General features: G+C 44.1%; 1 protein-coding gene across 4 annotated transcripts in view; it reads left to right on the top strand.

Annotated features, from left to right (window-relative positions):
* CACNA2D3 (calcium voltage-gated channel auxiliary subunit alpha2delta 3) overlaps positions 1-16,812 on the top strand; it is a 781,459-nt gene that overhangs the window by 472,856 nt on the left and 291,791 nt on the right. For all 4 annotated transcript variants that reach the window (XR_014796705.1, XR_014796706.1, XR_014796707.1 and 1 more), the window contains exon 12: positions 12,783-12,861. Coding sequence is in view for 1 of the 4 variants with exons in the window: in XM_084903113.1 (XP_084759239.1) it covers positions 12,783-12,861 (79 nt within the window). In the remaining 3 variants the exon portion in view is untranslated. The remainder of the gene's footprint in view (positions 1-12,782; positions 12,862-16,812) is intronic.

Here is a 16,812-nt window from a genome sequence, read left to right as displayed (position 1 = left end):
GGAGATGAAAATCAGAAGAACTGCGTTAAGTAATGAGCTGCAAAATAAGTTATGTATGTCTGCATTCCATGTTATAAATTAGGATCACCTTTAACACTGGCTGTCATTATAAGTTACCCAGTGCTCTGAAGGAGTGGGTTTCCAGGCCTACGGCAGATGCTCTGGCTCCTCTATCCAGTGGAGTGTTGTGCCCTCCACAAACGTACTTCTCCAGGAAGAGCTGCAGTCACCGAGGGAGGGATGTTTATGATGCGAGATTGTGGAACTTCCTTCAGCCATAGGTCTGTCAGCTTTGGCCAGTCTTGAGGCTCCCCACGGGGAGACAGAGTTTGAAAAAGCCACCTCAGTTCCAGCACAGTGTCTAACTGGCTCTTCCCTTGATCCACATGAAAAGCCCTGGCCTCAGAAGACCAACAAACAACAAACAATAAATCCGTGAGGACGAGGAAACAAAACAGAATCTAGCTCTCAGACTGCAACCTTATTTCAGTTTGCATATGCTTTTCTGTTCAAATCCATGCTCTTCTTGGTTTATATGATACTGATCTGCCTGCCGCCTCCCAGAGCACCCTTTCCCATCACCCCTGCACATTCTGTATAAATCTTCTCAGGGTTTACAGCTTCTCTTTATGGCATGAAAGCGCCTTGGGGACAGCCATGATCTGTTTTCCTGTGCCACCTCAACTTCCTCACTGCTCATCTGTCAAATGCCCTTTTCACCAACTTCTTTGCATGACAAATACTACTTAAATTTCAGTTGTTTTCTCTTACCTGTGGGATGTAGGGGGTAAAAGCAAAAGAAATAAGGGTTCCTTTCTAAGAATGTGTCCGTTGGCCTGGAGTATGCTCTAGCCCAAAGCTAAGAGAAGGAATATGATGACTTTATAATATAAAGGTTTGACAAAATCCAACACTCTTTCATGGTAAAAGCTCTCAGTAAATTGGGGTCTAGAGGGAACATGCCAGAACATCATAAAGGCCACATATGAAAACCCACAGCTAACACTGGGGACACAGGGGGAAGCTTTTCCCGTAGAATGAGAAACAATACAGGGTGTCTGCTCTCGCCACTCCTCTTCAGCATAGTACTGGAAGCCCCAGCCAGAGCAGTCAGCGAAGAAACAAAGGCTTATAAAAGAAATAAAGGCATGCCAGTAGGAAAGGAAGAACTAAAATTGTGTGTTTGAAGATGAGATGATATTATATAAAGAAAACTCTAAAGATCCACTGAAATACTATTAGAACTAATAGAATGAATTCAGTAAGTTGCAGGATAACCAATCAACAAGCAAAACCTGTTGCATTTTTATTTATTTATTTTTTTTATTTTAAAATATATTTTATTGATTTTTTACAGAGAGGAAGAGAGAGGGATAGAGAGTTAGAAACATTGATGAGAGAGAATCATCCATCAGCCACCTCTTGCACACCCCTCACTGGGGATGTGCCCACAACCAAGGTACATGCCCTTGACCAGAATCAAACCTGAAACCTTCCAGTCTGCAGACTGACGCTCTATCCATTGAGCAAAACCGGTTTTGGCACCTGTTGCATTTTTATATACTGACAATAAAGTATCTGACAAAGAAAAAAAAACAATTGTACCGTATTTTCCAGCGTATAAGACGACTTTTGAAAAGAAAAAAAGCCTGCTCAGGTTGGCCAGAGTCAGAGAGCTGGTCTATTAAAAAAAAAGAACTGGTGTTGCCTCGGAAGTGGGGGGTAGTCTTATACAGCGAATATAGGCCTAAACCTATGCTTTAACTGTAAAATTAGGGGGGTCGTCTTATACGCCGGAAAATACAGGTATCTACAATAGCATAAAAACAGTAAAATACTTAGGAATTTTACTAAGAAGGTGAGAAATCTGTATACTTAAAACTATGACATGGACAAAAGAAATTGCAAACATAAATAAGTGGAAAGGTATGTTGTGTTCCTTGAATTGGGTGAATTAATATTATTGAAATGCCCATGTTGCTGTAATAAATCTACATATTTAATAAAATATCAAAATTCTAGTGGCATTTTTATACATGTTTTATGCATTGGGCCTCTAGTAAGTTATAGATTGAAGACAAAAACACACACCAAGTTTCTCCTTGTCAACTGGTGTTTGAGCCAGAGCTCTCGGTGGCGTGTGTCCTATTCAAGAAAGCCAGGCTGTTTGGTGGGATGGGTGTGAAGCAGTATGGAAGATGATTACTCTTTAGGGTTCTATGACAGACCCCTTTCTCAAAGAGAGAAAGCAAGCTATAGCCTCAGTGTGGGTCACATAGTTAGGACAGAGATAGTATAAAAAATTGAGGGGGGATCTCAGCCAGCATCCTTTGAGAAGTCTGGGGTAGTGAATAACAGAACAACAGATCCTTCACCCTATGTTCTTTCATTTCTTTATGTATCGTTGCCTTCTTTATTCTATAAAATGGATTTAGAAAATTTACAAGTTCCATGAAGGTAGAGACCATGTAGGGTTTTTCGCCCCATGTGTCTCCAGCATTGAAAAGGAGGTTTAGAATCTAGTGGGTACGCAGTTAATACTCGATGGATGGAAGAGTAGGTAGGAGGTGATGGATGGAAAACATTAAACCGAAAGGTTACACAAATCAGAAGTCAGTTGGGAGGGAAAAGGGATACCAAATGCAGGGATATAAGCATAGAGCCCAAAACACCCAATATCTAAGGTGTTTGAGCCTGCTGCTTGAGGATAACCAATGCAAAGGAGTCCTGGACAGCCATAAGATTCCTAGTCTGTAGGATTAACACATAACAGTTGCTTAGGATAAATGATAACTCTTCCCGATTGAAGACTAGATATAAATTTCCCCTGGAATTCCTCAGAGAGAAGATAATGGTCTCCACAGTTCCTCCAGAGCTTTCACGTGCCTTCCTGCCCCATCATCTGAGGCTACTACTCATAGATGCCAAAATAGGGGCCCTCGCCCAGGGGGCATGCTCCCATAGTGGGTGTTCCAGGTCTTGGGAACACATGGACCCCTGGAAGGGGCAGAAGTTGGCTTCCAGGAAATGAGAATCTATAGATTACCAAACCCCACCAATTATTCTGATACACAAGCCCCTCCCTCTCCCCCACCTCTCAGGGCCATGTCCCTACCTGTCTGCGTCTTGGAGAATCACAGGTAAATGGAATTAACACTGTCCTCGACAATATACTTGCAGTTGTCTGATGAGTCCTTGACCGTCTTACTGACAGTGAGCCCCAGAAGGTGGTAGGTCAGAAACTGAAAATAGAAGTGACAAGAACCTCGGAAGAAAACAAATGTGCTAGCTTAGAATTCACAACAGCTGTTGGTTTTAGTGAATTTGAGAATGATTTGGACAGAATTCCAAATCCCATTCCTTGACCTATGACCTTCTGCTGTGCTGATGCAGCAGGTTGGGGAGGGAGTGAGTGCTTACTCCACTACAGGATGCTTCTTACTGTGGGGCTTTGACCCAAATCCCAGTAGCAACTCACAAGGGCCACATCTGTGCCCAAGGGCAAATAAGGTTCTGTTGCCTGATCCACACCCTTCCATAGGAGGCAGAAGAAGGCAAAGACAGATTCAAAGGTGAGGAACACTAAGGAAAAAGGAACTTTTCTCTCAGGTCCAGAGAAAGGCAGGCCTAGTCATGCCTTCAAGCTTTGCACCCTTTGTTCTTTTCTTATACAATTTCTCTTTAGGGTCCAGGCAAAAAGAACCATTGGAAATTCCCTCTTATAATGAACCTAGATAGCCCTGGCCAAGTTCTCAGTGAATCTTAATGATTCTCCAAAGGTTAATAGAAGTTGTCATTGTTACACCTCTGATTGTGTTAGGAACTGGCAGTCCCATTGTCCCTGTTAAAAAAAAATACCAGTGATGATCTGTCAAAACTCTCCCCTAGGGAAAATCCTCTTCTTCACCCACAAAAATCCATTTCCTCTTCAGTAAACCCTCTGGGCAGTGTGAGGGAGCATTTGTGGACAGGAGATTCAACTTTCTTCAGCCCACTTTGTGTGGTGGTATTGAAGAAAAATTAATCTGACACACAAGTGGAATGCAGCCCTAGCTTACTGGAATTCATTGCTTCTGACCTGTCTTTTTATCCATTATCTCACTTAGTATTAATTAGAGCAAGTGGGATGGGGAGGGGGGAGTGATCCACCTGCTAGAGGTATAAAGCACAGCTCACAGGGTTTAACTAACTTACTCAGATCTTTGCGCTAGTACTAAGTGTGGCGTTGGAGCTCTCTGGAACCCAGGTCTCCTGATTCCTGGCTGTTTTGAAGGTAACTCAGGGTTTGTTTTAATCTGACATGGTAAGGCACGCAGACATGGGGATAACTGTCATGAGGAAAGAAGTTTATTGTACTCATAGGCCCCTAGAAGCCAAGGTCATGCCGCACCACAAAAAGCCACATGGCAGTACCAAGGCCAGATATAGACAGAGGGGGGGGGGGGATTGGCAGGCTGAAGACTTTACTGTGGTTCTCCTGAGAAGAAAGAGGCAAAGCAAGGTAGGCAGGTTCAGGATTGAATATAACGGCGGGCTCTGGGGGGTGGGGGCTGCCCCTAGTTGCCTGGTACCAGGCCCTAGGGTGATGAGGACAAGTGAATAATGGCTCAGGCTGTAAGCACCTGAGAAGAGCAGGTGGCTGGAGGCTTTGGCTCTGGATTGGTTGGTTTGTATATCCAGGGGCACTTGCAGGCACCTGGGAATCTACTATCCCCAGGGATTAGCCGAGCCTGGGAGGGGCGGTCCCTCCACAGTAGCATGGCTCCAGAGAGCAGGCCATCAGAGATACAAAAAAAAAAAAAAAAAAAAAAAAAGACATGGTCAGGGCACTCACTGATCTGCCCCCCGGATGAATTTTATCACCCCCACTTTGAGGGCATTGCTGCCTGACTTCTTACAAATCCACTACATGGTGTAATCTCCTCTGCTTCCCTAAGCTAAACCAGGCCACAGGCTCTGTGACCCAGGGACCCCCCTCTCCTTCACTTTGACCAAACACGTGACCATGAAACTAAACTCCTTTCCCCTCGCTGGGATTTTTTTTCTGACTTGGGATCTTTTCACTACCACACACACGAGGTATCAGGGACTGTGCTCGAGGGAGCGGAGATTTTACAGATTCTCAGAGCGTCCCCGAGTGACAGTTCATTTTTCATAATGATCTATGATATTCATTTGTTGAAATTTTATTACTTTTGTAATTTAATTCAATTTTCCCCATTTCACTGCTGCTCAGGGCAGCGTTATCTTATTTGCCTCCCTCATCCTCCAGCTGAGGATGTTTCTCCTTTTATTACGAGCCACGATGGCATCCAGATTAAAGCCGCCTGCTCAATAGAACTGTTCCCAAAGGTGCCAGCCTTCCCTGAGCCCACCTCTGCTAGGGCAGCATCTTCAGGAAGACACCTGTTGGCCGTGATTTATCAAGCATTTTGGAGAATAATGGAGGCCTGACCTTCATCTTCTGCTTAGAGATTAAAGATCCTATTCAGAAACGTTTTCCTGCACTAGCAATCATAGAAATGAGCAAATAATACTGGAAGTGGGTTAGGACTGTATTTTATGAAGATACAGATGAAGAATGTATTGAGCAACATCAAATTGACTTTAAAACATAGCGACATCAGGAGACATCTCCCTAAAGCTGAAGTCATGCACCATTTTTGAGAAATCCTGGAGGTATTTTAGGAAATGATTGAGTTGGGCAGTGAGATGGAAGGGTCAGGAGCCGGGGAGAAGGGTCATGTGCAGGTGAGTCCTCCGGCTCACTGGCAGAGCTGCCACTTAACTGAATTAAAACTCAGAACCCGTGGGTGTGGACACATGTAGATACTGGAGGACTCTTTTTAGCAAATTTCATTTATATCTTTATATCTTTCACCCATAAACCTTGTAGGTTTTTAAGGGTAGAAAAACTGGGTCTATAGTTAAACGTTACTTTAAAATAGAAGCTTGTTTCTTGCTCCTAGCTCAGGAAAGACCGTGATTCCAGAGGCTGCTAAGCGCCCCAGCCCGGGCCCTTTCTCCAGCATCTGGGGGGAAGAGTGGGCTTATTATAATCTCAAGACGCAGTGCTTTGCGAGTGAACACCAGCTCAGCAGCCACAGCATCGGGCACAGGTCTGCCCTTTCCTGCTTGCCCAGGCTGGCTGATGTCTGATGGTCCTGTTTGGTTGGATTGACACAAGCTTCTTTCAAAATGCCATCCTGAGCCAGTGCCTCTCTTCGTTTTTAACCACCCACTGGACTTTTTCAGCCTGGACCCTGACACTCAATAGAAGCATCTTTATTGGGAATGGTTCCAGTGTTTCCTTTTTTTTCTTATTGATTGATTGATTGATTGATTGATTAAATCAATTGCATGACATTGGTCAACATTCCAGTGATTTCTAATTCCCAGTCCCACTTTCCTTTGCTGGGCCTCCTTTTCTTTGTACTATTTTTTTTTTTTTATGTGTGTTGGACTTAGACCACATTGTCAGACCCACCATGAGCACTTTTGGAAAATCTAAATGCCTGGGCTTAATCTGAATCTCTGGAGGGTGGGTGCTGGGGGCACCACCTTTCACATGTGATGGAAAGTCCCTAGTGATTCTGATGCCCAGAGAAATCTGACAGCTCTCTTCACCCTGGCCAGAGCTACCTTCACCTCTCATGTGAAACATTTCAGTGGCCTCCCACTTAGCGTCTTTGTTTCTACCCTATCTCCCTGTGGCAGTGGTTCTCAAACTTGGCTGCACATTGCAACTCCATTAGGAGATTAAATGCCGGGCCTTGCCTGATTTAATTGATCTGAGATGGGACCTGAGCATTCAGAGTTATATCGTCACAGGAAAACCATGGCTGCCAAGATGATCGCAATGGTCCATGGCTATTCTCCACATGCAGACAGAAGGGCCTTTTATAATTTTACATGTTTCTCATGTCAAGCTTCTGCCTAGTCCCCCTGTGGTTTCTGTTTTTGCTGGAGAAAACAAAGAAACAAAAAAACACGAGAAAAAAAAACAAAAAAAAAAACCAAAACCACTGTCTAACAGTTGCCACAAAGACTCACGGGATTTGGCCTCTGTTGTCTAAGTTCATCCCCTACGGCCTCTTCTAGCTGACTCCACTCATCCCTGCTGGTCTTTTCCATATCTTTGAGCATCGCCATCTCAAGGACTTTGTACCATCTGGTCCCTTCGCCTCGAACATTTGTCCCCAAAAGCCATATGTCTTGCTCTGCCACCCCATTTGGTCCAGATTCCTGCTCAAATATCACCATATCAGGGAAGCCTTCCCTCCCTTCTTTCCTAAAACAGCTGCCCCCATTGCTCTCCATTGCCTTCCCTTGTTTTATTTTCTTAATAAGCATTTAATCCAACAAATAAACATCCTATGTGAATTTGCCATTTATTAGCTGTTTCACTCTCACAAAAATCCAAACTCCCCAAGGACAGAGAGTTTGTTTTATTTATTTATTGGATCCCCAACACACAGTAGGTGCTTAAAGTTCCTTGTGATGGATAGTGAATTGCTGCTGTTGGACTGTCTCGAAAACATGGGTGTTGGTGACCTGCCACTCATTACTAGGGACCTGTGAGTGGCAACAGCCTGTGTTCTGGCTATGCAGTGCCCCTGATAGCTTTACTGGCAGCTGCTTCCCCTCCCCTATGGTAATGGTTGTAGAAAGGAGAGGATTTGACCCATAAACCTTGCGAATAAGACTACCTCTGTTCACCAAAAGTTGAAAGGAATGACGCCCTCTCAAGTTTTTGCTGGGAATTGCATCTATATGAGAAAGAAGCATCAATCTATTTTTGGGGAAAACTGGGTTGTGTTTTTGTTTGTTTCATTTGAGAACTTTTATACTAAGTAGATTAAGTTAAGTGACTTTGAAATGTCCACATCTTAACATCCTATTAAGCCTAACTGGGTTTAAAGAACATTTAAAGACATCCAAACTTAAATGGAAGATCAAAATGAACTAATAGGTTGGTGCAGACATTTTTCCGCCCTGCCTTTGTGCCGGTTAATGAAAGCGGTGCCTTCGTGCCTGTGGCCAATGAGCACGGAGGCCGGGCTCTCCAGGAGACTCTGGTGTGTCCTGACAACGGCCCTGGCTGCACTGTGCCGTGATGCCTTTTCATGGCACGCACCTGGCCCTCAGGACCACCCTCCATCGGCTAAGGCAACTTGCCACAACAGAAAAGTGGTTGGACTCAAGGCAGGCTTGTGAAAGTTATTTTGATGGCACTTCCTAGGGGAAAAACTCTCCAACCCTTGGAAATAAAATCCATCAGGCAACAGGATCTGTCAGTGATGGAAACAAGGAACAATTAAGTCTGTTACACAGAGGTTTCACACTCAGTTAATTGAGCAGCCCACCCGGGAAGGTGTGAGGCCACATTGAATTGACACGTATAGTCTCTTCTGTGTTTGATGTTCGCTGCCACGTTTATGCTTCCTATATCCTTACAGAATGGGTTCCAAAACAGGGGTGTCCTTACTTCCTTTTTATGTTAAGGGGTTTCCAATTATTTTTTAATATGTTTTTGTTGATTTCACAGAGAGGAAGAGAGCGGGGGAGAGAGAGATAGAAACATCAATGAAGAGATACAATCATTGATCAGCTCCCTCCTGCACACCCCCTAATTGGGATTGAGTACAAATCCTGGGCATGTGCCCTGACCAGGAATTGAAATGTGCCCTACCTGGTTAGGCTCCATGGATAGAGCATTGGCCTGTGGACAGAAGAGTCCCAAGTTTGATCCCAGTCAAGGGCACATGCCTGGGTTGTGGGCTCAATCCCCAGTGGGGTCCTGTAGGAGGCAGCCAATCAATGACTCTCTCTCATCATTGATGTTCCTATCTCTCTCTCCCTCTTCCTTCCTCTCTGAAATCAATAAAAAATATATTTTTTAAAAAAGAAAGAAATTCTACCTCCTGGTTCACAAGTTGACTCAACCACTAAGCCACACCAGTCAGGCAGAATCTCTAATTATCAATATTACAGCAATACTTATTCATTTGTGAAGACATTCAAATGAAATTGAAATTTTGGAAGTAATAAGTGTAAGTCTCTTTATAGAATAAATAGGATTCCAGGTTTCAGAATATCACCTACAACCTGCTTTTTTTCCCCCCTTACCAATTTCTCATGGATGTCTTTCTACATGAATACATAGCTGCATGGTGTTCCCCTGCATGAATAGACTATACGTTTTTAGCCAATCAGCTATCATGACATACTTAAGCTTGAACAGTTTTTGACCATTAAAAATAATGACACTGAACATTCTTGTATTTGATCATTTCAGGATATTTGTGAAAATGTATAAAACAGAGCTACAGGGCTTTCGGAGGTCACACACTCTACAGTTCTCCTACCCCTTCCTGTCATCTTTGTTACCACCTTGGCCCCCAGAGGCATTGCATTTGTCATCCAGGCTATCAGATACATGCCTAGAGGTAGAATTACTGGTTCTAAAACATTATAGCCATAAAATGCAATTGCTATTGTTAAATTGCTCTTCAAAATATTTATTTTGGATGAAATCTCTTTCCTTTTTGTTGCCAGTTGAAAGGCAGAATTGTGAGAAGTCCAGGGTGTGAGCCCAGCATCCTTTGATTATGTTTATTTTATAGGCAGAGATGCAATAAGTCTTTCCACGCCATTTCTACTCAGATAAGGAGGCCAGTCCCCTGGGAGCCAAGGAATGGTTATCAATGGAAATTTTAAAGATGATTCTGATTTTCTTTCACAAGCCAACAAAACAAATACACTGCCATAAATCCCTTAGCAACATACCTGACCCAGGGGAAGGTGCTGACAGTAGAAGCCACAATGGTGGTGGTGGTGAGGGGGTGGGGGCTGGTTTTCATTATTGTGATGATTGTTAGCACAATTACTCTTGAGCAATGCAATCATGTCTGGTCTGACGTTTGGCACAATCTTACTGGTTTTCCAAATGAGTTGCCATCTTTTAAAATCAGGAATTATGGAGTGATTCACGGTATTGTTCTGGAGTTTTATCTATGCCTTTGAGAAAACTCAGTTTATCCTGTGGCTCTTCATCTGGAGAGCAGAGGAGTTTTGGCACTTACAGGCACCTTTAGCCAAAACCAAATGGATTGCTTTGTGTCAGGTCTTTTCCACTTCGCCTACAAGACAAACTCATAGCTGCATTTCCTAAGATCCATCTATTATGCTTTCTGCTTGGTTAAGAGCAAGTTTTTATCAATCTAGGGTTTCCCCCTTTAAATAGCTTAAGTGGGAAATGGATGGCAAAGTGTTATGAAAGCAACCTGGGTTGGGTCTTAAGAGCCTGGAGTCCAGTCGGTCTCCTATGGGAGCTGGCTCTGGACCTCAGAGCTGGGTGGGGATTTCTGTGTTGCCAGAACCAGCGTCTACAGGGGGATAAGAGGAGACCCCAGTGTGACTTGAGGCCTCGGGACTCAGAGAGAACTCTGATTAGATCAGGATTTGAAACTAATCAAATCCTTTTCTTTCAATGGGCCTCAGTTTCCACTAAATCAGACATCAGCTAAATGCCAGCAGTGGGCAGACAGACAAAGTGAACAGGGGACAGCTCTATGTTGGAGGGTCGGTGGTAACCACCTTGGCTACACAGACCCCAGTGGGAATAGTGGGGGGAGGAGGGAGGAGAGTGGAGAGGGACCACACTTCCCGGCTGGCTCCTCCACCAGGAAACGCCCTCGCAGGAGCTGTCCTGGGGGAAATGACTGCCTCACCAAAGGAAAATGAGGACAGGCTATGGCTACACAACAATAATGTATATTTTTAAACACCACTTAAAACTAGTCTTCAAGCTATAATTTCCAGTTAAGCACATATGACTAATTACAAGAAAATCTTCATTTTTGGCACTCATGTATTTTTATTCACTCACGTCTTGATTTGTGATGTTAGGAGCACTGTGCTCCATGGGGCCACGGCCAGGGGCAAGAGACCTAGCCCCCTTTTCCCCTCATCAAGTGGATAGTCTAATGGAGATCAGTATCACAGAGGTAACCACACAGATATTAGTCAACCACAGTGGAAAAAAAGACTCTGAAGGAGCAGCGTGTGTGCCCAACCGGGTCTGGTTTGACTGAAGGACTGAATTGGCCTGCCAGGAGTTTTATTTGGACCATGTAGTGTGGACCCATGTCTCACTTTCAATTTGAATGAAAGGATTTTTAACACTTTTAATTCTTTATCTTTCTTCTATGTAACCCGCAAGTACCATTTTGGGAGGTGGGTTGTGGTTTATTTAAAATATTTCTCTCTGGTTATTTCACTTAGCACAGTATTCTCTAAGTGCATCCATGTTGTTGCAAATGGCAAGATTTCATTCTTTTTATGGATGAGTAATATTCCCTTCTCTCTTTCTCTCCCCCCCCCTTCCTCTCTATATCTTATCTCTCTTTGTTCAAATCATATCTTCTTTATCTACTCACTTATTGATGGATACCTAGGTTGCTTCCACATCTTGTCTATTGTAAATAATGCTGCAGTGCTATATGGGTACATAAAGGGTGGGGCAAAAGTAGGTCAACAGTTGTTCATCTGGAAAATAATACAAAATAATATAAAATACTAGAATAAACTGTGCTTTGAGTACTCACAACTGTAAATCTACTTTTGCCCCACCCTGTATATCTTTTCAAATTAATGTTTTTGTTTTCTTCAGATAAATACCCAGATGTGGAACTTCTGGTTTGGATAGTAGTTGTGTTCTTAAATTTTTGAAGGACCTCCATACTGTTTTCAATAGTGGCTGCACCAATTTACAATCCCACCAATAATGCAAAAAGGTTCCCTTTTCTCTCCATCTTCTCCAAATACTATATGATTTCCCTTATGTGTCAAATCTAAAACAAAAAACAAGTAAAACAAAGCAGAAACAGATTCTTAGATACAGAGAACAAACTGATGATTGCCAGAGGGGAGGAGAAAAGGAGAATGGGTGAGAAGGGTGAGAGGGAATAAGAGTTTAAAGATAAAAGTCATGGTGATGACATGTACAGCATAGGGAAAATAGTCAATATTATTGTAATAAACTTTGCATGGTGACCGATGGTCACTAGTATTGTGATGATCACATCATGAGAAATATAGTGTCGAGTCACTGTTGTACACCTGAAACTAATATATAATGTATGCCAACTATAATAAAAAACAAACAACGTACTCTGCCCTCATGAGAGAGAGTTAGGAAAACAATGGAAAAGAACAGAGCCAGGGTTTTACATGTGTTGAAATTGAAGCTTAGGAAATCTTGAGAGGGTCCCCGTTTGTCTCCTGGCTGCAGGCTGTGCCCAGTTATTTACCTCCTAAGATCAAACTAAGGACCACAGATGGCAAGAGAGTGTCTGCAGCCTGTCCTCGCCACTGGGGGGAAATGTTGAGGGTCTTTCAGTGGCGTTTTTATTCCCAAGAAGAGCACACGCTGCATTTCCTGTGCAGATCTGGGCCAGACCTGGATACTCCTTGTCCATATGTGTGCAAGCAAACCCGTCCGGCGATGTTGCCAATCTCCCATTTCACGTTGTTCTCCTCTGTCGCGAGCTCCACACCGAAAAACAACCACCACCAGTGCCACATGGCTTCAAAGATCAAAGGCCCAAGTTCTGAATATATTTCAGGCTGACTGTACTTCAAATGTTTTAAACATGTTCCTCCAGATGGGAAGCATGGGGCATTAAGGAGGTAAACCACATGTGCGTGAGCCGGGATGTGGTCTGTGCAGGACAGTGGGAAGGGAACAGCACTGATTCGTGTGTTTGCCTTCCCCTCAGGTCCGTATCTTCACATACCTCATTGGACGGGAGGCGGCTTTTGCAGACAACCTCAAGTGGATGGCCTGTGCCAACAAAGGTAGGTCCCTCTGACGGGCCTGGCTCCCATTGCCTTCTCCTTGGATGTGCAGAAATCAAGATAGTCACGAGGAAGTGGCGAATTCCAGGAGAAGGCTGTGAGTCCTAAGATAAGGTCTGGGTGTTTCTAAATGATTTTTTATAAACTTGTAACAACTTCTCCCAAAATATGCTTATAAAGTTTGAGGACATAGTCTAGCAGAGTGGTTGAGCCTCTCGACTTTACTGCTCAGTAGCGGAGGGGCATTGGGAGAGTTACTGTGGCAGAGCAGTTTACTGTGCACCAAATACCCACCTGCTTGCTCAGCATTCCTGGTCCCTTGAGCCCCAGTGGGGCCTCAACACTGGTTCTGGCCAATAGTCTGTAAGCAAAACCAACCTGGTCATTTCTGGGAAAATGCGTTTAAGAGCTGGTGCAGTGGTATCTACACTCTGGCTCTTGTGAACTCTGAAACTACATAATGGAATAGTCATGAAAGGAACAGCCTTCATCCGCCTGGGGCCCTGAGTCACCACATGGAGTGAATGCCTTTCCACTCCCCCTGCCCCCTGCCACAGGTCAGCCCACACTGCATACATAGTGTGTGTGAGGAACCTTAGTGTTGAGCCACGAGGGTTTCCGGTTTCCTATGTTCCCATAGCATGACTTAGCCTACACAACCAGTTAAGTCTAATATGAGTTAAAACAAAGTTATTTTAGTTGCAAGCAACCAAAGTGGTTCCCTGAAATTAAAAAGAAGAGTGTTTTGGAGAGAGAGGGGAGTGACTCAGAATCTAGACAGGGAAGGGAAGCTTGTGTCCCAGGAGGACCAGGGAGCTATGTGTTTTGTGTTTTTGTGTGTGTGTGTGTGTGTGTGTGTGTGTGTGTTTTCCCCTCTTCTTGGTTTCCTTCTACACTCTGTGCATTCTTCCTCTCTGTAGGTAGACCTTCTCTGCTATGGCATGGGCATATTCAGAAATCCCCACCCTATGCACACAGCAGGATATGATATTAGATAAGATTTTATATCTTCTCCATTTCAGACTGGTCTGCAACTTAAATTCTGATTTTTAAGTCTCCTAACTTCCCCCCAAAAATGATCATGATCCCAGCTTGGTCCAGGTCCCCCCCCCACCATGCTGATTTGGGTGTGGGCAGAGATAAGCCCACAAAGAAAAACATATGCACTCTGAGGGGCCCAGCACTGGGTGGGGGTAGGAAGTTCCCATAGAATAGGGCCATGGCCAGGCAAATGAACCTCAGCCTATCTTTCCCATTGCTTGGCATTGTCTTCAATTATCTGCTTCTACTTGCAACAATATTTTAAGCAAGTCTCATTTCCCTCAATGAGCAAGTGGAGACCTGCATGGAAGTCAACATTTCCTTGAAGCTATAAATAACATATTCTATGATTAATTTAGTGTATTGGCTGGCTCCCCTCACTATAGGTATCAGTAATATGATTATCTCAGAGCTAATGCATTTGGCTCCATTTCAGGGGACACAGGGGAGGACCGCGGGCAGGAGGGGGTGGAAGCTGAGGCATCCTGTTTCCTTGGGGGAAAGGTCCATTCTTGAAACAATTTTTGGAGCTTTGTTGACATTTGCAAATCTTGAGTGAGCTCCACTTTTCCTGTTTTTCTTTTCCCCTTTATTCTGCGGTCTTAAAAAAAAAAAAAAAAGATCTTTTCCATTTTTTTTTTTAAATGTTGCTGTTATTCTTGCCACGTTGAATTGCAGTTCTCCCATCGGCTAGGATGCAGTTAGTCATGGGTTATTGTTTTTACCACTGTCTGTGTCCAGCTGATGAAAATTACTCGAATTGAAGTCTTGTCTTAATCAACTAATATTACACCATAATTTAGTTTTAGTCATTGTTTATAAGAATCTCTGAAGCATCCTTTTGAAGATGGTTTAGTCAACTTGGAGTATTTCAGGGCCTGGCTATAGCATGCGGCCCTTTATATTGAAAAGTTCTGAGTACAGACACTTGGAAAATCCAAGGAGGTAATAGTAGCCGCTGAGCTGGCCTGGCCTTGGATTCCACAGTGATTCTCCTTCCTTTCCTGTCTAAATCCAGTCATTTCCTCCCCTGCCAGGGCCAGGCCCTCTCAGAAGTTTCACCTCCTCACTCCGCTTCTCTCCTGAAGGGCCTCGGGAATAAAATGTCATTGTTTACCACTCTTCAAAGTAGCAGCTGCCATCAAAACGTTAGGTTCCAGTCATCTGTGCCCATATAAACACTGGCTTCGTGTTGCGTCAGTTATGGGGTTTTAGACCACGTAACATCAGTGAGCAAGTATTCTTCTATGGTCATTAATTAAATCATTGTTTATAGTCTCAGATTGTTATAGTATGGAGGCAGCATAACATTTTTCATCTCAAGTGACATGAGGTCCAGAGGGGCCCCCCCCTTACATATTTTCATCCTGACTCAGACAAGTGCCTCAGTGAAATGAGTCATTAACATTCAGGGGCCAGAGCAGACTCTGGGAGAGCCCAGGGGAGCCCAGAGAGAAGCTTGCAGGCAGCCGGGCCGGGCCTGTCCAAGGTGGCCCTGAGGAGGAGCAGGAGCTGGGCCCACACACCTTCCCCGGTCAGGGGGCGAGGAGCCACCCTCCCTACAGAATTTCTTGCTTGCAAGTTGGGTAGCCATGGAAACTATTCTCAGCCATTGGACCTCAGACATGTCCCCTGCAAAAGGGTATCTGGGGACGCATATGCCCCTTTCAGGAGTCTGCTGCCTCCTCCGATCTACCGGTACCAGCAAAACCAGAAGCCAGGAGCTCATTGGTTTGTCTCATTTTATGCACAACTAGGTCCTATCTTGAGGGAAACGGCCCTAATGAGGCAAAGCAGCACACCATTTAAAATCCATTAGAGTGATCATTGCCACTGTACAGTGGCTGGTGGAATACACAGTTCCGAGTTCATACTATTGGGTAAATAAGTGAACTGGGAAAACTGAAGAGAGGGGCCGACGCGCCCTGATATGCCATAAAGCCATGATGACCTTCTCTAATGCTCAGCGGGCCAGGATTTTAAACAAGCACCGCCCATGTCTCCTTCGGAAATCGGCGAAGGGAGTGCTTTCCAGCTGTGCAAACAGAGGGGGCCTCACTGTTTGGGCTCTCAACCCATCAGTCATTGTTAGGGCGAATGGACATGCCACAGGAGTCTCCCTTGGTTGTCTGTTCTGCTAGTCCCTTTCTGATAGGTTAATGGTCATTCCATCCTTATTTGAAAGCAAGCTAGTGGCCTGAGCACTCCTCAGAAGTTCAGACCCTCAGCCCTTTTTCCATGAAAAAATTATTACCCTCACACTACATTTGTTTTCAAGTGTCTTGGCCCCTAAAAGGTAGCTTCACATTTATGAGGCTGGAATGGTGGCAGGTGAGGGTAGGGGAAAGTGGCCATCAAACCTTCACTATTTTGGAACAAGTGGAAGAAGACACAAATGGCGGTTATTCAGATAAGTTTGTGTAATATTTTTGGTACCCTTTGACCAATATCTCCCCAATTCCCCCAACCCTCAGCCCCTGGTAACCACCATTTCATTCTCTGTGTCTATAAGCTCAGCTTTTTTAGGTTTCATATGGATTCCTATTTATAAGGGATTTAATTCAGTATTAGTTTGTGTCTGCCTAACCTCACATAGCATAATACCCTGCAGCTCCATCCATGTTGTCCCAAATGGCAAGCTTTCCTTCTTTCTCGTAGTTGAATGATACGCCACTGTGTGTGTGTGTGTGTGTGTGTGTGTGTGTGTGTGTTTTGACAGACACTTAAGTTGTGTACATGCCATTAGAACATGAAGATGTTGCCCCTGTTGTTTATAACAACTAAGGATGACCAACTAAGTGTCACCCTTAGTGGTTATAAGGATGAACTGTGCAGGTAGAATGCAACAGTACTTTTGTGACTTATCTATCTTGACCCTCACTAAAGCTCTATTAGGTTTTTGGGGAGAAA

The sequence above is a fragment of the Pipistrellus hanaki genome (genome assembly GCF_964339955.1).
Source record: "Pipistrellus hanaki genome assembly, chromosome: 13".
NCBI classification, from domain to species: Eukaryota; Metazoa; Chordata; class Mammalia; order Chiroptera; family Vespertilionidae; genus Pipistrellus; species Pipistrellus hanaki.
Note: the sequence above shows the minus strand (reverse complement) of the source record. Positions and strands in the feature narration are given on the sequence as shown.